This window comes from Stegodyphus dumicola, chromosome 4, assembly GCF_044657685.1.
Source record: "Stegodyphus dumicola isolate Sdum_Otavi_A_Nest chromosome 4, ASM4465768v1".
Taxonomy (NCBI): Eukaryota; Metazoa; Arthropoda; class Arachnida; order Araneae; family Eresidae; genus Stegodyphus; species Stegodyphus dumicola.
The window spans coordinates 12,792,999-12,818,185 of record NC_140771.1 but is presented as its reverse complement, the minus strand read 5'-3'; the positions used below and the strand labels follow the sequence as shown (position 1 = coordinate 12,818,185).

The following is a 25,187-nucleotide window of genomic DNA, read 5'->3' as shown; positions in this document are numbered from 1 at the left end:
TAAAATTATGTTTTCTTTGCTCTAATGGCAGACCTTTAATCATTTGACAAGATCATGATCCTCATGCCAAAAAATATAAATTCCTTTTCTTCTAGATTTTGCTTTTATCAATCCATTGTTCAAAAGCTCCACTGCTCCCTCTAGTCTTATTTTGCAAAAAAAAAAAAAAAAAAAAAAATTCATTTGTGCCTCACTTTTTAAATCCTTGAACCTCTATATCCTCTTTTCATCTTTAATTTCTTTCTTAAGAAATGTTATTAACAGTTCCAATTTATTTATTGTGGTACCTTTATAAATGTATAATGTAAAATCTGAAAGCTTTCAGATTTTTAGAATTTTTTCCCTTCTTCTTTTTTATTTTACCTTGTTATGTATCCTTACTGGCTAGTAAGGTTTCAATTTGCAAATTTTAGCATTATCATTGGCTAAAACATTAAACAAATATCCATATCATTGACATTATATGAGTATGATGAAAAAGATTAATTTTGAAGCAGTTTAGAGAGATTTATTGTAAGCAGGTTACTAAGTTTTAAGATGGAAAGGAAATAAACAAATTAAAATATGAAACTTTAGAGGCTATTGCAAATTAAAATTCATATTTTACCTTATTTTTTTAATCTTATATACACTTTATAACATAAAAAATGACATACCAAGAAAGAATTATCTGAATGGGATGAAACTGTGTATGCCCATAATCTTGACAGAATGTGCAAATGATTAACTTTCAGTGGCCAATGATTGACTAGCAGAAGCTCCAGCACACTAAAATAAAGGATCCAGACATTCTAATACTAAGGCATAACTTCGATGCAAATATTGTTCTGTCGACCCATATGGACTATACCAATGGCTCTCAAATGGATTCGCAAACAATATGAACAGAAGTCATTATTTGAGAGAGAACAAGCAATTGGACTAAGAAGCAGAGTAGTCAAATCGCAGGATTACTAAACATTTGGATTTGGGTGATGCTACCATTTGACTTGGGTGAACTACGAGGGTACAGAGTGTTAAGAAGGTAGTGGTTGAATGAGATCAATGACAGAACGAAATGACGGCATGATCGTCTGATTGGCGGTCAAAGCCCGATGCATCCTTATCAATTACAGTCAAAAGTCGTTAATCCGGACTCGTCGGGACTTCGGCGATTCCGGATTATAGATCATCAGTTTAAATCGCGTAAGATGGCATGCAGAAATTCTAAAATTAAAAATATGAAACCGTAATTTATGAAATAAAGAACAATTATGATCTAAAAGGTATCAAAATTTACAAAAAAAAGTTTAATATTTATTTGTTTACTTTATTAAATATTTCTTTCAATGTAAGTTGTTTAAGTTGCTTCGTTTTATGTGATAATACTTTCTCTTTAATTCTATAAACAGACATAATTTTTTGTTCATTTACAAAGTTCCGCTGTTCAAGTCCCGTTAATTGCTGTGCCGAGAATACCGACTAAATTGTCAATCGAAATTTTTTCGTTTTCACTAACCTCTCTGTCACATTCTTCATGTCTTTATCCATTTTTTGCAGCAATTTCACTTTTTGTTTGATGAACATTGAAACATACTTTCGTTTTGTACGATCCTTTGAGAGCTCCAGATTCGGAAATTCTATTTGATGTAATCGAAAGTTCAAGTTTACTTTTATAAAATTGCTCTTACAGTCTGCAAAAAATAATAAGCCGGATCCAATTCAAAGATTAAGGAACAACGCAATCATCAACATTAACTGAAATAGATAATTAGATAATTTTAGATTATACCGTCCATTATACATAAAACGCGCACGAGAAAACGTATTCTGCGCTTACGCACACGCAAATGCGCAGTCGTAAGAGGTCTTACGCGCACGCGTAAACGCCTATGCGCATGTGTCAACGCGGCGCATGCGCAGAAAGTTTTTAGCTTTGAGGTCCGGATTATGGGTGTCCGAATTAACGACTTTTGTCTGTATTAGATGTGTAACAAAATTCAGACAAAAATGACTACCTGTGAGACAAAAGTGGAATGGAATAAGTGGACTCAACAAATGGGAACTGAGGATAATCTCATAATAGCTGACTTTGTGACAACTTTTCCATTGTGCCATTTTGACAACTTTTCCTCGCTGTTTTACACTGTCCAGCATGTTTGAAGTAATGCTGAGTGTATTTGACCTAGGATTTCGTGGATTGGAGTAGAATTGTTTTACTCCAATCCACCTGACTGTTATCTGCCACACAGCTTGATAGCCAGGAATCATGATACGGAGTGCCATTTAATTTGACAGCCTCTTCCCAAATGAGCATATTTTAGCTCTGATGAGTAGGCATCTCTGAATGTCTCTAGATCGTGCCAATCTAACTTATCAGTTGGAACACAAATGGCATGCAATCTTGTAAAAGGATATTCAACAACTCTAGGAATGGCCTATAGTGGCCAGCCGAATAACAGCTTGCATCAGAGCCAGAGGTGGGCCAATGCATTATTGATTTCTTTATTTTACTCTTCTAGCTGTATTTCTTGAGTACAAGATTCAATTCCAATGAGACTATTAGCATTCTGTTTTAAATACATACATACCACATCTATCGATTTTCCTCCCATTCAGATGACCTCTTCCTGGTTCTCTTCCTAACTTTTTATATTATAGAACGTAGATAACTTCAGAACATACATTAAATATTTACATTGATTGCATAATTTATGTTACATCATATACAAAGAATGCATGCAAAACTTATAATAATGCTATTTTAAAATAAATGCAAGATACAAGGTCTATCAAAAATGCACATCTTTGATAATTTGATAATCCCTAATAAATGTAAGCATAAGAATTGTGATAAAGATATATACATATAATATTAATTTTACTTACATGCAAAACTTATTATTTCGCAGGCTTGATGTGTAAGTAACAAGATTATTGAAAAAGTGCTTCATCATTTTATGTTCCTTTTCTGCCCATCTGAAATATACATATATGTATTATACATATAATGCAAAGTATATCCACATATAGAAGAAATAAAATATTTATTATACTGACTACTTACATTGTTACTGAGTGTGTATCACTACTTCCTCTAAACTGTTGAAAGGATGCAAATAACTTTGGCAATAAACGCATAGAAATTATAACAGACCTAAAATTACAAAACATAAAATAATACTCCTTTAAAATAAATAATAAATATCCTTTGCCACTTATGCATGTATAGTATCTACTAGATCAGCTATATAAAATATCATGAACATTTTTACAACAATTTACATATTTATTATCACAACACATTTCAATAAAGTAATGAATCCAAATTAAAATCTGGTAATGTTAAATAACATAGCAAAACTGTTTTTTATGATCTTTAACATTTGTAATTAAAAATAAATGCTTCAAAATCTTGCATACTATCATTTGAAAAGCTTTTTAAATTAATTACTTGCAAGAACATTTATAATGTTTTACTAAAAGCAAGACAACATCAAAACTACACCTGTTATTAGCTATATTCTGGAGGCAGCCTTCAATAAATTTCATCCTTATCATTTTATCTGTAGACCAGCAAACAAGACTGCAAAGAATTTTTTCAGCTTCTATTGCCAGTCCTTCACTCAACTGACCCTAAAAAGTAAGTGAAGGAACAAAAATAACCATAAATACAAAATCAAATATTTTACCTACTTGAACAATAAAGGAACAATGACTGAAAATGTGTTTTAACCCTCTCGCTGCGCATCCCGCGATTTCCATGGGCAACGTAGAAGTAGCAAAATTTGTGCAACCCGCAATTTCCGTGGGGATGAATTTTGGCCGTCTATTTAACTGTGCAAACCACTCTTTCCCCATTTAAGGTTCCCTTTCGGCTTTTCTGTGATGTTTAATTGTTTATTTAGACGTGGGCTAACAGATGACGTGAGTTGTCCACTTTTCTGCCGAATATACAAGAATACGTAATGCAGCATTTTGCATGCGCTTTTCAGAGTTCAAAGATGTCTGACAGGAAGCGTTTCGCGAGTGATATAGCCTATATTCCTGATAATATTTCCGACAATCATAGTAGTTTTGACTCTGATTTCAAGTATATTGAAGATAGTTATAGCGAAACTGACGAGAATTTTTTGGATTCCTCTGCAGATAGCGATGAATCTGAAAATTCAGTTTCTATTAAAAATGTTCAAATGTAATATATGCAAAATATTACATTATGCAAATATTTTCATTAGTATACATGTTTTACTTTTGTATTTTATAAAATAAAACATAATGTAACAAATATTAATTTTCAAAATTTTCCTTTTATATCAAATAATAATTATTTTATATCAAAATTTTCCTTCAATTTCAATATTCTGACAACATTTTTCTATGATCTAATTCTATATTGGGGGGAAAAGAAAAGTTTACAAAAATTTTTTGTATATTTTAACTCTAAAATATATGTAGATTTGAAATATGTAATAAAAAATATACGCAATTTTTTAACCTATTTTGATAAAAAAAAATTACGCAGTGAGAGGGTTAAGCTTCATCAAAAAGGTCAAGATTAGGTAGACAAATTAAAAAATTTTTACATCTTTACCAAGAATTCAACAGCATATTATTGTAAATTATAAAAATGTGAAAACTGACATAAAGAGAACAGAAAATCCATACTATTTTATCATCTTGTAATATATCCCACAATAAAGTCTGTCCTGGTTCACACACAGAGTCCAGTTCAAAGTGATTTATTGCTTGCCTCACCTCCCTTGGGGTGCGGCCTAGAAAGTGATGAGTATGTTTACTGCTACCATGTAACTGAGGTGTATACATACATGCCATATTTGTGAGCCTTTGAGTCATAGGATGAGAGTTCAGTTGAGCTTGTGCATGAGCAGCCAGCTGTGCAAGTTCATCCTCACATCCCGATTCTTCACCATCAAAATCAGCTAAATTCTTTTCCGATTTGTTACTGACATGAGAACTATTGCAACTTCCATCATCAGGACTTAAGATATCTTCCACTAACTCGCTAAATAGAAGAAGAAATGAAGTATGTTATAAACAATAAAAATACTGTTGGATACTTCCTAATTAGAACATCTATTGTATGCCATGTGATGACATTTAAAATTTGCATGTTGCAGATTAAGTGAATTAAATTTGCCTACCTTGTTAATTAATCACAATAACCACCATTTACAGGAAGTACCAACTTTTATTACAATAGATGAAATCAAAGAGTTGATGCAAAAGTTCTTTGAAATTTTCATAAAAATTCAGGAATCTCAGTTAATAGAGAATTTTTATTTCTAGCAGCTATGTGTGTTCAACATACTTTTTAACTCTTAAAACACCTTTAAATCTTTTTCATTGGAAAGATCTCCCTTTAAAACCTTTCTATTATGTTGAGTAGCCTATTTCAAATCAATTTAAGTCTTTTTTTTTTATTCCTTGTTTGTTTCTGTTTCCTTAAAAATCAAATTGATTATATATTCATACAGTGTACTCTTTATTTTCCAGGCGCATATTATCCATGCATGGTGGTGCTCATGCATGTGCACTTTACACTATGCATGATAATCTATAAAAAACAAACATGCACAAATTTAAGCATGGAGAAAGACTCTTCCTAACAAACATAGAAATCAGAGATTTATCTAATTTTGAAGAAGTCGAAGCAGTAACTGAAGTTGTATGCCAAAAAAAAAAATTGAAAACGTTAAATTCTTTAAAAATGTAGATCGGGGGGGGGGGGGGGGAATCAAAGAATGTCTCGATGGCAATTCGACTGCTAGGCTTTCAATGCTTGAGTGATGTGGATATCATTTCAAATGTCATAAAAACAAAGAGGTAGAGAGCGATATTGGAAAATAAAGGCAAATAATACACTGAAAATTCCATTAGTCCTAAGCCAGCAATGACTTCTTTTGAAACTCTATTGGGCTTTGTTGATCAAAAAAGGATTCGAATACAATGATAAAATAGCACTTCAAAACAAAGGCAGTTAAATTTGACAAATAGTTAAGTGCTCTCAAAAACAAAGTAAAATTACCAATTTTTGTGTTTTTTACGAAATAAACATAATATGCATGAAAATTGACAGTTTGGATTATCCATGTTTTTTGATTATATGTGACTTGCTTCCCTGGCAATTAGCCCACATAATCGAGAAAATACTGTAGTTATATATGTAAAAAGCAACTGCTGAAATTTTATCTAATGATCTAACATAACACAGCTTCAAAATTGAAGAAATTAAAGTTATTAGAGCCTCTACTATTGATAAATGATTCAAATTAATTATAATTTAAATGAGCTTTCATAGTTATCTTCCTTTTCCCCTTCATCTACTGAAATGTATCGAAACATCTTTTAAAAGTACAAGAACAACGATGTTGGATAAAAATTGAATGTGCCAGAGGTCGTACAGCACGACAGTGTCATCAAGGGCTTCAAGAGGCTTGCGGGATATCTGCATTGCCTTACAGAACCATAGCAAGATGGGTGAAAGCATTCAATGAAGGATACCCAAACGTGGCAGACATGCTGCGGCCAGGTCATCCGAGTGTCAGCGATGCAGACGTGCAAGCTGTTGCCGCACTAATGAACAGTGATCACCGCTAAACTATTCATCAGTTGGCCAGACAAACAGGATTAGCACATACGACTGTGCTGCATATTCTGAAGGAACGCCTGTCCATGAGAAAAATTGCTTCACGATGGGTTCCACATCAATTGACGGAAATGCAGAAATGGCTACGATACGATGCTGCCCGAACCCACCTGGAGCGCTATGAGTGCGAAGGAGATGCTTTTTTATGCCGTATCATTATGCTGGATGAGACTTGGGCCCGATCGTACCAGCCAGAACTGAAACGCCAATCAAATGAATGGCGTCATCACGGGTCACCATGACGTTCGAAATTTCGTCAGAACCCCAGCAATGTGAAAGTTATGGTGATTCTTGTGTACGACTGTGATGGTGTCATCCTAAAGCATACCGTTTCCCCACAGCAGACCGTCACTGCGCAGTATTACCGTTAATTTTTGGAGCACAATCTCCGACCAGCTTTGAGAAAAAAACGGCGACACTTTCTGCAGAACGCTCCTCTCATTTTGCATGACAATGCTCGGCTGCATGCAGCGCAAGCTGTGACTGATTTGTTCAAGCGATGGAGCTGGGAAGTGCTTTACCATCCACCATACTCCCCAGATCTAAGCCCTTGTGACTATGACTTAATTCCTAAGATGAAGGAACTACTTTAAATTTATTATCCATGTATTTTGAGTGTTCCTAGGCCATACAAATACTATGCATTTAAAAACATCCATGTCTTCATTGGGATTCAAGCCCAAGACCAATCAATGATACAACAACCATAAGCAATAACTATTAGCCCGCTTAGGATGGTTTACGTACACATAAAGGGAATAGCAATCTACTGCTTTCAGTTGTTAGCCTCCCAGACAGTTGAGTCGTTACTGATGCTGACTACTTTAATAGATGGCTCTGGTTCAAATCCAGAGATGGCACGGCTATTTTTAGGTGCATACATTCTGTGCAGCAAGAAGAAACTCAAAATGCATGGAAAGCTAAAATCCTCTTGGTTGAAGATGGGGAAAGAGGAATGGGAGACCCTAAGACCACTATCCAGAGTGTTCTCCTTCAAAATTGGGTGGGAACTGTACAGCTAGTGTGGTAAGACTTTACTTTATGACCTATGATGAAATTCTGGTGCCCTGCTCACTTACACCTGCACCCACTTCCAGTTGTTAAGACTTCATCACTTTAACTATGAGGGATTATTAACTGCAACATACATTGCTTATTTTCATGTAGGCCTTTAGCACCTAGCTCATTGGACCAGCTCTTACGTAAATTATTCAGACAGTACACTATGTCCTACCAAACTTCAGAACCTATCACCTATTAAATTCACTAATAAAATAAGCCACTTATGTTCAAATTCCTAGGAACCAAAACATATGTATACTCTAATGAACAAATAAACCATCATTTATTAAACTCATTCCTTTCACTTATAATTCATCCATTTAACAGTAGACCGTGACCATGAACCGTTATTAATCAGGTATTTGGTTCTTCAATAAAATGGGATTGACAGAAATTTTTCTATTCACTTCCAATTCCTTACCTTTGAAACACTATTTTTAGAGCTCATAGCCCATATATGAGCTAAGATGTGCTTATCTTAACTCTTACCTTGAGCTCAGTGTCTGTATCTTAAAGTTAACATAAATCCTCTAGAAGTATTATAAATGAATGAATGGATCTTCACAAATAATTTCCAAAAAATGTTCACAAAATACATCCTAGCATTATTGTACATTAACATTCTTTGAAAGAAATGGGAGTAGTAACCATAGAATTTAAGAAAAAGCAAAAAAAGCATCAGTCATGCCTATAATCATGACGTGGAGATAGACTTAACTGACAAAATGTAAACTTTCCACTGGCTAGAAACAAAAGCTTTTTAAGAAGCATTTTTTAAAATTTGTTGTAGGATGTTGTACGAAAATTGGGTAGAAAGCTACTATTCAAACTGGTGTCTGAGTTACTTCAGACACAATGTGTCTGCCTTTTAGCCACGTTGTTTCTCAGTTACTTAAGCTTGCTATTTTATGGTTGTGCATATTAATTGCCAGTTAGTCTACATCAGTAGTATTAGTCAAAAGCCAACTACGTGCTTAAATATCTCTGTGCAGCTTTAACTGGTTAATCAATTTAGGATTAGTTTCAATTTTACTATTTTGAGTTGCTGTGAAAAGTATCGGCAAGGCCCTGTACGTACCAGGAATGTCATCTGTTCATATTTTTGAGTTGAATAAAAGGGTCTTTTTACCCTTCTTATGTGTGTAGTTACAGAAACAAGCTGAACTTAGCAGTTAGTTGCCTCACAGTTCAAGTAAAGATCTAGCCTCCAAATAATTTCAAATTAGCTAGAATCTTACGAGTACTTAAGAGAAAAGATTTAAGATTAAAAGAAAAGGATAAATTTTTAAAAGATCTTGATGTTCTTGGTACATGCAACCAAAGAAAAACTGCATCTAAATTGGGAACATTCCAAACAGCATTGTGCAATTTACTTAAATAAAGAATTAAAACTGATGAAGAACAAGTAAAAATTTCAGATGGCTCAAACAAGTGCAAAAAAGAAGGAAATCCAGAGACACTGAAATGCTTTTTTAGATTGGTTTCAGCTATAAAACTAAAAAGATATTCTTATTTCTAAATATTTGATGATTATAAAAGGTGTGGAATTTACTAAAATAACAGGAGGAAATTTCACATCAACTGATGAATGGCTCACAAGTCAGAAAGTAAAAAATAACACTGTTCATCAGAAACTGAATTGTGAGAAGGAAAAGGCATCATGCAACTGATAACTAGATAAATGACATTTCACTTGGGCAGCTAATTGAATGCAAGCCACAAGAAATTTATAAAACAGATGTAACTGGACTATTTTGCAGAACACTAACAGAACACACATTAATGTTTAAAAGTGAAATAGTAGATGATTTAACAAATTAAAGAAAACAATGCTATTTCATTTACATGCAGTATGGATCCAACAAATACGAATTTGCAGTTATGTCATACTTATCCATAACTTAGGCTAAATCACACTGCTTGGTGACAGTTTCATGGTTGATGACATAATACATACATGCTATAAAAGTAAATCAAAGTTTAAAAAAATCACCGATGATACATGGAATTAAATTCTTAGTCCTGTAGAGGTCTGCAGAACACAGTTCATGGCTCTATAGCTAAAGCAATCTAATACAGAATCACAACTCTATCGTTAAAGCAATGTAACTTTACCTAGAAACCATGCCATACTGTATGATAACAATTTAAAATCCCTAAACAAGATCCTAGAACTGACAGCCATGCAAATGCAAAAATAAAAATAAAAAATAAAATTCACTGTATTAATGATTAAATGCAAAAGAATTTTTTTTTTTAATTCTATGAGGAATAAATGTGCAGAATTCAGAAGGGGAAAAAAAATCTTACCCAGGAACAGGAACATGACGTTGGGGTCTTAAATTAGCAAGATATTGCCTACATTCATACATATCATTTTCTAAGCTCTCACTGAAACCAGACAAATTTTCATCTCTTTCTAAAACAGCTTTTACAAGTTCAGGTAGAATTTGAGGAGCAGCAGGCCTATGCAAGTGTTTTTTGTCAGCATTTGGAGATAGGTCAGAATGTTTATGATCACCAGAATTGTTCACAAACTTTTTGCAGTCATTATCACTATCTTTTACTGGAGTTACACACCTCACAGGCGATGAATCATGCAATGCAGAATTAGGATTGCAATTTTCAACACTTTCCTCGGAAAGTTCAGCCTTTATTACAGGATTAGGATGCCTCTTTTTAACACATCGAGCTTGTTTTTTACTAGCCACATATCGAGCACGTTTCCGCCTGATCATTTTGCGACTCCACATATTGCACGGTTTATTACACTCCCTACTAGAATCTTCAGAGTTTTCCATTAATTGAGTTTTAGGAATAGGCACATCTAAGAGTGGTTCTTCTGAGCAATCAGCAGCATCAGTATCACTCTGAAGACTATCATCAGTCACACTGCTCAGTTCACTCTCTTCACCACTAGAACTATTTTCAACAAATTGAGGCTTATTTTCTACAAAAGCAGTTTGTCTAACATGTCCTGAACATGTATGTCGCCATTTTCTACCATTCTGATGTCTTTGAGAAGTGTTACGCTTTCGTTGAGTTTGTTTTAAGATGCGCTTATGTTGTTCAACATCACATGGGCTGCTTGAGGGGCTACCTCCAGTATGCTCACTTCCTTCTATGCTACTTCTTGGACGATCACTTATTTGAGAGCTATCCAACTACGAAAATACATTAAAATTGATAAAAGTATTTTAAAAAAAGAATGCAGATTTAAAACAAGCTAAATATTTTAACCCACACATATCAATAAAAACACTACTTTTACCTTCAAGGAATAAGAAATATTAAAGGAAAGATAATTAAAAGTTCACACATATTAAAATATTTACAAAAAGAATTAACAATTAAATAGAATTGTATTGCATTTAAATATATATAATTTTAGATATGGAGATAGAATTTTAAGTACTTCCTTTTCTAGTAATTTAAATAAACACTTTTATTTAAATCAAACATTTTCTAAAAAGCATTCTCATTAAGCACACCAGAACATGACTACTCCCTGCACGATTACACTAGTTTTCTCAAAGCGTAAAAAATAGAAGTTGCATTCGCAGTTAAATGGCAAGTAAGAATACCTGTTTATCATCAACATAAATAAATGCTGTTAAAAATTATCCTTGCTTAAAATATAGCACCCTATATGTTTACTTTCTTTTAAAAAATTAATGTCAAATTACTATTTAAAAGATAATACGTAAAAATATCAGTAAAATAATAACTAAATTATAAAGCTTAATAAACTAAATATAACTGATAAAAATACAGATGTCCAAGAAAGACTTTTATTACTGATTAGTAACACAAAAACAAGCAATTTATTAAAATGTGATTTGTGATAAAAAAAATTAGTTTTTTGTTACTAAAATTCGTAATACAAAACCCAAAGCAATACATTTAATAAACTGTAACATGGAGAATGTACAAACATTTGTAATTCTCATGCAGCAGGGTCACCGATTTCTTTGGACTCTAAAAGTCGGTTTGGCCAATACAATAATGTCAATAGGCAAACAGCAACTTTTTCAAGTGCTGAACATCTTTGCAGTTTCACATTTTTTCATCTAAACACAAATTGCAAAGACACTTGTAAATTTCATGATCTGAATCACCTTTCCCCCCCCAATTACTGCTAATTTTATTTTAGCTAACCAACATAAACAAATATGCTGCTGTACAGTTTGCAGTTTGAATTTAAGAAGCTGCTGGTGATGCTTATTGACAATTGTTAAAAAAATACCTGCATTAACAAAATACTGAATTATTTTTTTTCCTTTCCCAGCACACTTTATTTCAATTTATTTTCACGTTACACATTTCTACAACAACAGATTTTTTTTTTTAATAAGTATCTATGCCTCACTGAAAGGGAATTTCATTCACATGCCTTACTAATGAATTATTAGAAACTAATTATTAAAAAAATATTTTATATCTATCAATATGCTAGATAAAAGATTTAACACTTCCAGTCAGAGTCTAATAATTGAATTAAAAAGTGTATGTAAGATGCAAATACAGTACAATGTCTTTAATCCAGACTCGTCGGGACTTCAGGATTAGGGTTTTTTCTGGATTATAGATCAATTTAAATCTGGTAAGATGGCATGCAGAAATTATAACATTAAAAATATGAAACCGTAATTTATGAAATAAAGAGCAATTATGATCTATAGAGTACTAAATTTACAAAAAAAAAACTTAATATTTATTTGTTTATTTTATTAAACATTTCTTTCAATGTAAGTTGTTTAAGTTGCTTCGTTTTTTGTGCTAATACTTTCTCTTTAATTCTATAAACAGACATACAGTGGATGGACAAAAATATGGAAACACCTTGTGAAATGCATGTTTGAAAAGAAAGATTGATTTTAATGAAATATGTAGGTGGCGCTGGCGTTTTTGACTACTGACGCCACCTATACAACTTCGTCAATGTGCTAAACAGTTCAGTTGTTGTCGGAGTACTGTTATGTGCGGTTGTCATTGCATTAGGTCAGAGTTAACAGACTTCGAACGTGGGCAAATTGTTGGAGCACGTATGGTAGGTGCTTCCGTAAGCAAGGTAGCCGAGGTGTTTAGTGTTTCAAGAGGTACTGTATCGAAGATTTATTCCGCATATTTGAAAAGCGGAAAAACATCATCTGCTAAATCACAGCGCGGACGAAAGTGTGTCCTGAGTGATCGTGACAGACGATCATTAAGGGCAACTGTGACGAAAAATAAGAAGACCACAGCTGCAAAAGTTACTGCTGAAATGAATGCTGTGTTACCGAACCCTGCGAGTACCAAAACAATTAGAAGGGAGCTTCATAAACAGGGAATTGCTGGCCATTCTGCAATTGAGAAGCCACTCATAGTGATGCTAATGCCCGTAACAGGAAAAGGTGGTGTTTAATTCATAAAGCCTGGACTATAGAGCAGTGGAAGCGAGTAATATGGTCTGACGAGTCTTCTTTTACATTGTTTCCTACTTCTGGCCGAGTTTACGTCTGGAGAACGCCATCTCAAGCCTATAATACAGACTGCTTGTTGCCAAGAGTGAAACATGGCGGGGGTTCTGTTATGGTTTGGGCAGCCATATCGTGGTTCTCTGCTAACCCCATGATAACTATGTCAGGGCACATGACTGCCAAGACTTATGTGAACATTTTGGCTGATCAAGTTCATCCCATGGTACAAACTTTGTTCCCCAATCGTGATGGTGTCTTCCAAGACGACAAAGCCCCTGTTCACACAGCTCACATTGTCCAGGGCTGGTTTTCTGAGCACGAGGATGAGTTGTCCCATCTCCCCTGGCCACCACAGTCACCAGACCTGAATATTATCGAACCTTTGTGGTCTACATTGGAACGGAAAGTGCGTTCTCGTTATCCACCGCCAACATCGTTATCTGAACTTGCCACCGTTTTGCAGGAAGAATGGTATAATATTCCCTTGGCAAACATACAGGAACTGTATTTATCCATTCCGAGAAGACTGCAAGCTGTTTTGGATGCCAACGGGTTTCCTACACCATATTAAGCAAAGAAACACGTTTTTTTAAAGGTGTTTCCGTATTTTTGTCCAACCCCTGTAATTTCTTGTTCAGTTCCACTGTTCAAGTCCTGTAATTGCTGTATCGAGAATACCGACTAACTTATCAATCGAAAATTTTTCATTTTCAATAACCTCTCTGTCACTTTCTTCACTATCAGAAGCAGTACATCGAAACATGCTTTTGCTTTGTGATCCTTTGGTAGCTCCAGAATCGGAAGTTCTTTTTGACATAATCGAAAGTTCAAGCTTACTTTTATAAAATTGCTCTAACAGTCTGCAAAAAATAATAAGCCAGATCCAATTAGAAGATTAAGGAACAACGCAATCTGCAACATTAACTGAAATAGATAATTAGATAATTTTTTTTAGCCTAGCTTATACCGTCTGTTATACATTAAACGCGCATGCGTAAATGCATATGTGCATGTGTAAATGCTACGCACGTGCAGAAAGTTTGTAGCTTTGAGGTCTTAATTATAGATCATTCCGGATTATGGACATCCGGATTAAAGACTTTGTTCTGTATACCATTCAGTAACAAAATCACAACCAAATCAAGTAAAATCAGAATTTTTCTTAATATAAGGCCTCATTCAATTGAAACATTTAGTGATCGTTAGCTGTCATACATCATCAGTTGCGATTGATTTTGCTGTTTGGTATTCAATTGAAACGCAACGATCACTCTGAGCTCGCGATCGCTCGTTCTCATAGCGATGACTTGGAACCCATCATTCCTCGCCGAAAAACGATCGAATCAATATGGCGGCTGTGTTGTTTGTGCTTTCACGAGGACAGAAATCAAGTGTGCTAAAGAAAATGCTTTAGATCTGCTGAGTGAGCATCAACTTATATCAAAGTATAGGGTGTATAAGGATCCTAGCAAGGGCAGCCGACACATCATCTGTGTTGTATCCAAATTAAGTGCACTTGTTGCTAGTGGACATTGATTTAGGACATTGATTTAGGACATTGTTGCTAGTGGACATTGTTTACATTTGTTTGATGGATTGCTACCTAATTCAGAGAAATATGCGTGGATGCACTGCATCAAATTATTCATATCGTTCCAGAAATAACTTTAGTATGTTCTATTTCCCGAGAAATGAAGAAATACGAAGAAAATGGGTAATTAATTCTTGTCCATTGGAATAGATTCCGATCGCAAGACCGTGCGCTTTTGAAGTAAGTTCATCTTCGTATGTTTTCATAATTGTTAAAAAAATAAGTGTTCATGTTTCAGCGAAATGTGTATTATCATTTAAGTATTGCTAATTAATGACAAACTGATTTATATGTACAAAATGAATATCAGAATGTGCATAGTCAATACACAAATACCGACGGCGATAAGTAGATGCTGATGTGATTTTCTTTATTGTTATTATCGCGAAAGGACAAAGTTTAAATAATTATATTATACATTTGATTTCAATTTTGTGCGTGATTATAACTATGAAGTGCACTTTTTATTTAAATTTTAATGCGGGATTCATGGTTTAAAATCGTATGTTATTTTTTGACCTTATTATATTGTCGCCAAATCTGTCAGTCGGCCTTTAATGTAAAAAAAAAAAAAAAATTTAAACATTGGATAATATGATTGAAATTATGCATTATATAATGTTTCCCTTAAAGTAACATTAATATATCGTATTTATATTCATTTTGAAGAAGGTAAGCATCAATTTAGGTATTTAACGAATAATTTTGACTGTATTTATACATCGTGTAGACTGTATTTCCAGCTCTTTCATTTAACTGCGATTGCTGTCAATTTATTTCCAATGTATCAACATAAAATATGTTTTAAAATGCTGTACAAGCTTAGTCAGTGATTCTTAATTTAATTCAGACAATTTTTTATGTGTAATTAAAATAATTTAATAATATATGTTACTGTAATTTACTATTTTTGATTTTAATGTTTTAGAAATTTGCTAAATCAAGTTTATTTTTGTGTGACCTTGCATCAGAGGCACCAATGATAAATCTGTTTTGGCTTTCACTGCTAAAGTTTTTAATGAAAAAAGTATTACTGATGTAAAAGAATGAAAAAATGATATTTACTTCCTAATCAGTGCCTTATGATATTGCAATAACTTAAAAGGCTTCTTACTGTTTCTTAAGTTGCATAACGTGTTTTCATAACTTCTTGTCATCTTTATATTTTATTCGTCTATGTTATCAAATAAATATAAAAGGTATGTTTCTAATTAAAAATTCTTCCTTTCATAGCAGTGTTATGTACCATGATGTGATATGTGTTGGCGTTTATTATATAGTTATGAACATTAGTCATTATAGAGTTTTATGTATTTATTAAATATATGTAATCTACATCATTGTGTATTATATAATTTTCCTTTTAGAATATATTACATTGTATTTTTTGAGTTGTTAATAGAACTAGGTACATTTTTCTTTTCTTTTGCTTTAAGAGGTCTTTTGAATCACTTTTTTTTTCAGTATGCAAAACTTACTTGACCTATATTTTTCACATGTATATGATTTATGTGAATGGAATGTGTCTTTTAGGTTAACTATTTTCATAAAGGAATTAAAATAAAATAATACCTTTGAAGAATTTTCATAGATAAAACTGAAACAATAGCGCTGGAAAGCCAAAGATGGCACGCCAAACGTGAACAGCAACCCTAAAAAATGGTTACGAGGAGTCAACCTGCACATCTGGTAGCTCTTTCATTGGTTATTTCGAAACAAACGCAACTTCCGACCACGTGACAAACAGCATCGCGCATCAAGTAACCTCTGGCAACCCCTACGAGTTCGACTGGTAGGGAAGTGTTTCAAATGAATACGAAAAATCACTCGTTTTCAAAAGTGATCGCTAATGCTGGATACAACGATCGCTGTTTGAGCGATCATCGCTGTTTCAATTGAATGAGGCCTTTAAATATGATATCTCTTCCTCTCAACCCTTGAATTAAAAATCTCTTTGAATACGATATTTTGAACCTCTCTAAAGTGAGTATGAATTGTTACAAATGAGTTTGGTCTTCTGTAGAGGTGTGAAGAGACGTGAAGTATAATGTTAAGGTTTATTTATATTTGAAGAAATACAGGTCAGCTATGACATTTCAGGAGCAAATTTATGACATCATCAAGAACAGGTTTATCTCACTTGAACTTTTGGACTCCTTCTTTCAAAGACACAGGATACATTTACATATTTTTTAATTACTGGGGACCTTTTGAAATGGAAGGCACCTAGCAAGTGCAATTTGCATGGCCCCACAAATATTTCTGTGTTTACTGAACTTTATAAATACGAAATATAAATATTAAATTACCTTAATCACAAAAACCCTTAAATAATAAATTACACTATATTGTTATTACTTACTTCACTAGCTGTATGAACATGTCTAACATCACTGCGCTCATCCTCACTATTACTTGCTTCAATACTAACACTTCTTTCACTGCTGCTAGGTTCGCGCTTCCTCATTAAACCAGATATTTCATTACCACTAACACCTAAAGAAAATGTAAAAAGTGATCTAAATATATTTCTTTGCAAAATACATATTTTATTACATTTACAAACTAAATTTAACTATTAATGTTCACAGAAGGAGATGAACAAAAATATTTATATTAAAACTATATTAGCTACAGAATTAAATATTAGGAAAAGTACATTTATTCTACACCATTAGAAAGTGAAGTACACAATATTCAAACAGTTTAATGAAATCAGAATCATATCACATAGGAAACAAACTGTTTACAGATGTAAAAAGTGCTTATTAAAATATTTTAATATCTTTATATTTACTAATTTGTTTGTGGTGACTGAAATTCTAGGAAAGCCAGTATTGTTTTGCATTAGTAAATCACTCTGTTTCATAATTTAAAATGTCATAAAGAGAAACACTCCATATATTTAATACTTCACACTAAGCAGCTTTGAAAAAGTAAAATCTGGAATCAAAGCCCATAAAAATATTTTAATCATTTAAGTGTCCTTGCGATGTAGTTTTGTGTTTCACTGGGAATCTGGCACTTTTTGATTTTTTTCCTATGGATATAATGAACTAAACTTGAATATCCTTAAATATTTTTAACTTTTATTGTGAGTAATCAACCTGATTTTACATATTGAAATCACAATGCATTTCTTTGTGTTTCATGGATGGCGGCACTTCACCGATTTGTGAAATAAACACTTAAACTCGAAACATAAGTATATCTTATCATGAAAAGATTGAAATTTTTTTATTTAAATAAAATTTAAGCTGACATATTCATATTGTTTTTATGATAATTATATCTAAATACATCTATACGTAGAATGCAAACTCTGATGCTAGTACACAAATTTAAACATTTTAAAAACACAATCTTTTCACGCTATTTATTTAAAAAGCTTTTATTTTTACATGTTCTTTGGTTAGAGTAGAGAAAAGGGTACCCCTTGTTATTATCGCAAAGTTGTTGTTTCACTTATCATCAAGTTGTTGTTTCATTTATGCTAGCCTGAATAGTTGAATGTTATGGAAACCCTATTATGATGTAATCGGTTGCATGATTGCGGTAAATTCGTTATATGGATGTGTGTTGGTTAGGAACTATAATTCTTGTTTTGTGGTTTAGATGGTAAAATGGCTGAATGTGGTAAGATTAATTTTAATAAGTTTCTGTACGATTTGGAAAGAAAGGGGAAAAGAAAGAGCATTACTTGACTGGTGTGTAAATGAAGGTTTACTTCGTAGCCTTTATTAGGTGTCCTGTTTGTAGGAAAGAAATGCATATGGTCAAACGTCAGAAATGCGTACAGTCGAACATCGCTAGGGAGGATATTTTTTACTCTTATTTTGTGAATTCATGTGGCAATGCCAGTATACAGATTCTAGTTCATATAATTTTAGGAAGTTTTTGGATGCTGTTAAGGAATTTTTTTGACTGAAGATTAAATTCGTAAATAAGGTACGTGGTTATATCCTTTGTGTAGGGCAAAGATGAGTTTTCTTTTTTATATTATTTCATTGTTTGATTTAAAAGGTATTTTATTGATATTACTTTTTTTTTTTGCTGCTCCTTTGACTTTTTAAGTGAATATAGTTTGATGTGTACACGGACAATGGGCCTATATCTAGTTTGTGCAATTCTCCGATATTTTTTTTAAGTGAAAATAGGTAAATGTGTACATGGGTACCGAGTTTGTGAAATTCTTCGTCTTGTTACACAAAAATCGCTGCTACACAAGCCAAAATAATTTAAAGAATTGCACAAACTCGGTATCCACGTACTGCCAAAAATCACCAATTTTCACCAAGGGGTACCCATAAATATATTTTTACCTATTCTCCCATTAAAAATTTATGATTAATCAATACTGGTAATTTTAAAAATAGATATTAAACTTACCCATATGTAAAGCTCCTTTCATTAACACAGAAAATGGACTATGTGCATTTGAGTGATCACCTATTTCAGAAACCATCATACCAGATGTAGTGTTTCCATTTGACCATATAAATTTGATTAAAGCAGATGCTAGAAGTAATGTCTAAAAATACAGGGAATAATATGCAGATGTAATTATAACTCATAAATACAAAAGCAGACATGCTATTTTAAATCAAAATTAGTCAAGAAGATTATATATTATGAAACATTAATGGTCTTTTATCATAATTTCTCTACACTTGGAGATGTGTAAAAAATATAGTTTATTATTTGCTTTAGTTATAAACTTGGAAAAACATACAAGAATGAAGAGAACAGAAAGTTTTAAATACATAAAACATACATCTAAATTGGTATTTGTTTTAAATAGATGATGCAAACACAGAAAAAAACACATTTCCTATCAGCACAGATATTACAACACATATAAACACATTAAAAGATCATGAAGTCTTCCAACATTTGAAAAGAAAAAAACGGCATAAATAAGTCACAGTAAGCTGTCTCCTGGAATTCAAAAGTATTCATTTAAAATTAACATAAATCTAAGACAGAATGTTTCCTAATTTTAAAGTACACATGCATCCTTTATACCTTTTACGGTAAACTGAATGACAACATAAAATGATGAGAAAAGAAGTGGTCTTCAAAATAGCATTGGAATTTAACTATTTTAATATAAATATAAACCATATATATATATATATATATATATTCACAGCATTTTAATTAGGAAAAGCCAAAAATTTGTTATTAACTGTTCACACTGCTTTTAATGCAAAAATTCGCTTATAAACTGTTCATAACATTTCTGGAATTTATATGACTCCTGATCTTAATACTTGGATGGCATCCATCATTAAAAGAAAATATGCAAATGCAAAATTAAATATTACACAAAAATGAAAAGCAACCAGAGCAGATGTGCAGATGTTTTTACCGATTCCCCCCCCCCCAAGAGATGAGGGAAAATTCAGCAGACCCCTCCTCTCCTGAAGAAGCGAAACCTATGTCTAAGCACCCTCAAAATTGATATATTTATTCAAATCTACAGCAAACTACAACTGCTTTGTTTGCTTAATTTTAAATAATTGATTAAAACTGAAAATGCCTGTTTGGTAATTTGGGGATATTCTTCTGTCACTTGAAAATTTTATAATTGGTTTGGGGCTTATTTGGTGACTTTACTTCAGTTTAAAAAATTAATTCTATAATACTTTGACCTAATTAACTGACTTTCTGATCAAGAACTTCTTTGTTATAACAGCCCCCCACCAAGACTGAATTGCCTATCAACTGAGATATCTTGCCAAAATCTCACTGCGTGCAAAAAAAAAAAAAAAAAAAAAAAAAAAAGGTCTCCATGTTGGAAATAGGTTCAGCTGTTCTAGAATATTGTTTATCACTGCTATTAAATTTATCTGATCTTCGACAGAGGAGCTGATGTCCATGAAATGGAGTAACAAACAGTTTAATATATGTGAAACTACAGCAGTTGACTGGAACAATTACATGTGATAAAATAATAATAAGGATTCTTAAAAATATTCTTAAGACATGACAAGTAAGTATTATTGTTATTATTATTATTATACATTGTGCTGTTTATTTTTACATTTGCACTTCATGACCTTGGCAAAATTAAGCCGAGGTCTTGGCACAAATCTAAAATCGCCAAATATGGTTTTCAAGTAGCACGGCAACGTCGTAACAACCTTGCCCAAACTGGTTGCGGATGTCATTGCAAAAACGATCAATATGTCATCTTTAAGACGCCCAGATGTCCACGAAACTCCACTGTTTTGCAAACGCTGCAGCAGACATGTTTATTACGTCTTAGCAGATAAGGTTTATGTTGAATAGACGTCGTTATTGAGTCTTTCTCACGTTATATTTTGGTTGTGAAAGTGACGGACGTCTTAATGACGCCTAAATGTTTGCAGAATTCAACCTTTTTGCAACAGTTGTGAAAACGCCATTATGACGTCCTTGTGTTACATATTGATTTATGCAGAAAAACAAGCTTAATAATTAATGTATTTTTCTTCTTTTTTAAAAATTTTGTATTCTTTGTATTTTTTTAAAGTTTAAATATTTTATCATTACCTGAAAACCAGAAGATAATAAAAAAAATTTCTCTTTAGACTAAATATGCATAATTAATAATAGCCTTAATTATTTTCAGTATTTTAAACTAAATTTTTTTAATAACTTAAATTTTAAGTTATGGTTATTTTAGATTTGATCATTTTTTTTAAAATCCTTTAAGTGATGTAATTATGAAAGTGGTTATTATAAATATGTAACAATAATAGTAGGTTTTAAGTAAATAAAACTCAATCAGACATAAATAAAAGTAAAGCTATATATGTGGGTAAAGAAAAGAGTGTTTCTGATTATAACAGCATTATCACATTTATTTCTGTTAAATCTCAGAGACAATGAAAATTGCCCCTGTTATGATAAATTAGGAAGCGGTTCTTATGGTAACATAATCAGTATTTTACTTGAACTCAAGTATAAATTTATTCACGTTTCATAGTAAAAAATATAAAACCATTAACTTCTATATCTCCAAGATATGCAAATGAAAGACTAGTAGTTAATCAAAAATATTTCATACAAAAATATACCTAAATCTAATAACCAAAAAAACTTCCCATATTCATATCTAAAATGAAATAATAACCTAACAAACAACATACATGACAGCACTATTTAAGAAAAAACATGAACTAGCAGTGTTTGAAAGTATAAATAGCAGAAGGAAGGTAACAGAACTAAACTTTCCAATTAATAAAAAAATATTTGCACTTTTTAAATAGTAAGCATTTAAAAGTGCAATAATTATGGATTGCAGTATTTACTCGTAATGCTGATGTTTCTTAACACCATTTCTTTCGATCATATGTAAATGTATTTACTTACTATTAGTTTCTACATTTTTGAATAATGGTAGATTACAATGATCATTTCATGCACTTTTTATAACCAATAACTTTTCTTTTGATACTGTACAGAAATAATTTAAATAATATAGTATACAATAGTAAGCTAAGTACATTAAAGTAAGCTCTTCGTTAAATAGCACACGATGAAACTTTTTGTTTTATTATGAATTTCTTTGTTATCACATGCACATAAAATGTAAATGAAGAAAATAGAATATGCTTAAATTTAATAAAGAATAAAACCTAATTTCCAACATTCATTTATTGAGATAATTTAATAGACACACATAACAGCAATATTTAAAAAAAAAACACGAATTACAGTGTTTGGAAGAATAGCTACCAAACAACAAGTAATAAAACACTGCAGCGCTGGATCACTGCAAATTGAAGAACACCATCATGTAAATTTAATCACCAGAAACGTAAAACACCAAAACAGAACACTATTTAACTGTGTGGACAATTTTAGCATGTGGCATTGTAGAGCAGATATTCACAAACAAAATAAGCAGAAATTCAGCATTACCACCATGATTTCTCCTCAATTCAAAATAAACTGCCATCATTATATTCTTTTCCATTATTCTCTTGCTGTATTGAAGCTCTCCAGTATTTAATTCCGACGGTGAATTACAAAACCGTGAAGAAAATATTTCTGAAAATAAGATGGAGGCTAAAATTACTGCGCCGTTAATTAACTTGTTCGAATTTGGCAGATAGCCAAAGCACGCAAGCCTCTAGCTCAGATGTTCATTTATATAATCATCCAGTAAATAATATGTACATGGAATGTCAATCTCTCGAACAGCAGTTCAGTCGAAACTTTTCAGCGGTTCATGCGATGGCATTAAACCTTTCGACGTTTCTTCTGATAATTTAACAGAATCTTTTTTAAATGGCATAGAAGAATTATTTCAACTGAACAGAATTACGAACAATGTTCACAAGATTATATTTACGAAAAAATATTTATCGGGCTCGCTAAAACATTTGTAATGTCAATATCGCCAAATCACGAGTGTACCGTATACAAGGATTAAACCAAGCATTTTTAAATGCATGGAGATGGACAAAAACGTAACAAACAGTTCATCAGAACTTTTATAGGTAATGAAATTCATATTTTTGTTCACAGTTTTTCTAATTTTGATATCAGCATTTATTAGTAATTTATCAAAGCCATTAATTTTGTCGTTTTCCATTAAAAGTGTTAATATTTCTTTCTCCTTTTCCATTAATTTTTCAATTCTGCTTCTGCTGACTGTCAGTCAGTTTTCCGTCAGATATATTGGACAGCCATTAAATATGCATGGATATGCAACATCTTTTAATATTAGACGTTTTCTCGGAATTCTTAAAATTGCCCCATTTATAACAGTGAATACATCTTCACCCACAATCATATCTTCGTGAAAATTGTACTTTTTACTCTGTACACGGTAAGAATGTTTCATATTATGTCAGCATATTAATTCAAATAAATTCATCCTTACTTCAAAAATAATAAATAAAGTCATATTTCAGCAGTAAAATAATTGCTAACGTGATTTGCATTGATTTCGGAAAATGATTTTTTAAAATATATAAAATGCATAACTTAATAACTTACTTTATAGATTAGTTTCATTTTTAAATATTTTGCTATAATATTTATAAAAAATATTTGGTTGATCTTTACAATATGGTAACTGGTAGTTTGGCGACATTTTGGAGGCGATAAAGGTTACTACCTGACAATTTGGTAATAATGTGAGCAGTACTCAGTTCCGATTACGCATTATTTTGCGTGAGGGAAATGAGAGATCATGGGATATGTCATGTGATATTAATGGACGAATTACGGTTCTTTAATCGGAAAAGGGGGGAAATCGAGAAAAAAATCTGGAAATTTTGTATTTAGCTTTATTCTGTGTTGTGTGAAACAGTGTTGGTTAATTTTTTGATCCCATGGCCCTAACTAAAGTGAATTCGAAATGGGTATTTAGGCATTGTGATAAAGAGAAGTTTGCTTTTTATTTAGCGGAGGAAGTATGGAGGAAAAATTCGCAGAAAAAATCTTTCAATAATTTTATTGAATGAATTAGAAAAGTGTATCCGCCACGTAATCAAGATTCTGAAGAAGATTAGGTAAGTTAGTATTTTTAATTATTTGAGGATATTATTTTTATGCATTGTTCTAAATGTAAGGAATTTGGTATTATTGGGAAAATTGTTATTAGCAATGATTTAGTTTAAAGTAATTAGGATTGTAAGGTAATTTTTATAATTTAATGTATGTGCTCATTTATATTTTAAGTAGTGTTTTTGAATTTAATTATATTTTAATGAAATGATAGTTATTTTGTGAATTTTATGTTTGTAGGAATTTGGTATACGTTTTAGTTGAAGTAAACGTGCATGGAAATAATTTAAATATCTGACACTGAGTATTTGTAATGGTTGCGGTATGAATTCGTTGGTGACGTTTATAATATAATAGATGATTTAGAGGTAAAAGTTTTTGGATATTTTATTTATTTTATATGTGGAAATGTTCATATTTGGAAAGGCTAAATACTTTTTCGCGATCAGGTAATTTCATATATGTTCTTTTTACCGGGTTTAAAGATTGAGAAAATTGTCATGTATTTTTGTGAAATTTTTCTAATTTATGAGAAAAAAGCAGTGTACATGGATATAGTGAAGAGTGTGCTCAATGCCATTTTTGTGCAATTCTGGGATGTTTTTTTAAGTAAAAATAAGTCGACGTGTACATGGTTTAGTGATATTTTAATTAAATGATAGTTATTTTGTGAATTTTATGTTTGTAGGAATTTGGTATACGTTTAAGTTGAAGTAAACGTGCATGGAAATAATTTAAATATTTGATACTAAGTATTTGTAATGTGCTTGCGGTATGAATTCGTTGGTGACGTGTATAATGTAATAGATGATTTAGAGGTAAAAGTTTTGGATATTTTATTTATTTTATATGTGGAAATGTTCATATTTATAAAGGGTAAATACTTTTTCGCGATCAGGTAATTTCATATATGTTCTTT

General features: G+C 32.1%; 1 protein-coding gene across 2 annotated transcripts in view; it reads right to left on the bottom strand.

The window, feature by feature from the left end:
• Positions 1 to 25,187, bottom strand: part of puf (ubiquitinyl hydrolase 1 puf) — a 223,611-nt gene that overhangs the window by 154,548 nt on the left and 43,876 nt on the right. For both annotated transcript variants that reach the window (XM_085814567.1, XM_085814568.1), the window contains exons 9-15: positions 19,151 to 19,292; positions 17,124 to 17,257; positions 10,022 to 10,875; positions 4,648 to 5,005; positions 3,488 to 3,615; positions 3,047 to 3,136; positions 2,869 to 2,958 (exon numbers count right to left, since the gene is read on the bottom strand). In XM_085814567.1, coding sequence (XP_085670693.1) covers positions 2,869 to 2,958; positions 3,047 to 3,136; positions 3,488 to 3,615; positions 4,648 to 5,005; positions 10,022 to 10,875; positions 17,124 to 17,257; positions 19,151 to 19,292 — 1,796 coding nt within the window. The remainder of the gene's footprint in view (positions 1 to 2,868; positions 2,959 to 3,046; positions 3,137 to 3,487; positions 3,616 to 4,647; positions 5,006 to 10,021; positions 10,876 to 17,123; positions 17,258 to 19,150; positions 19,293 to 25,187) is intronic.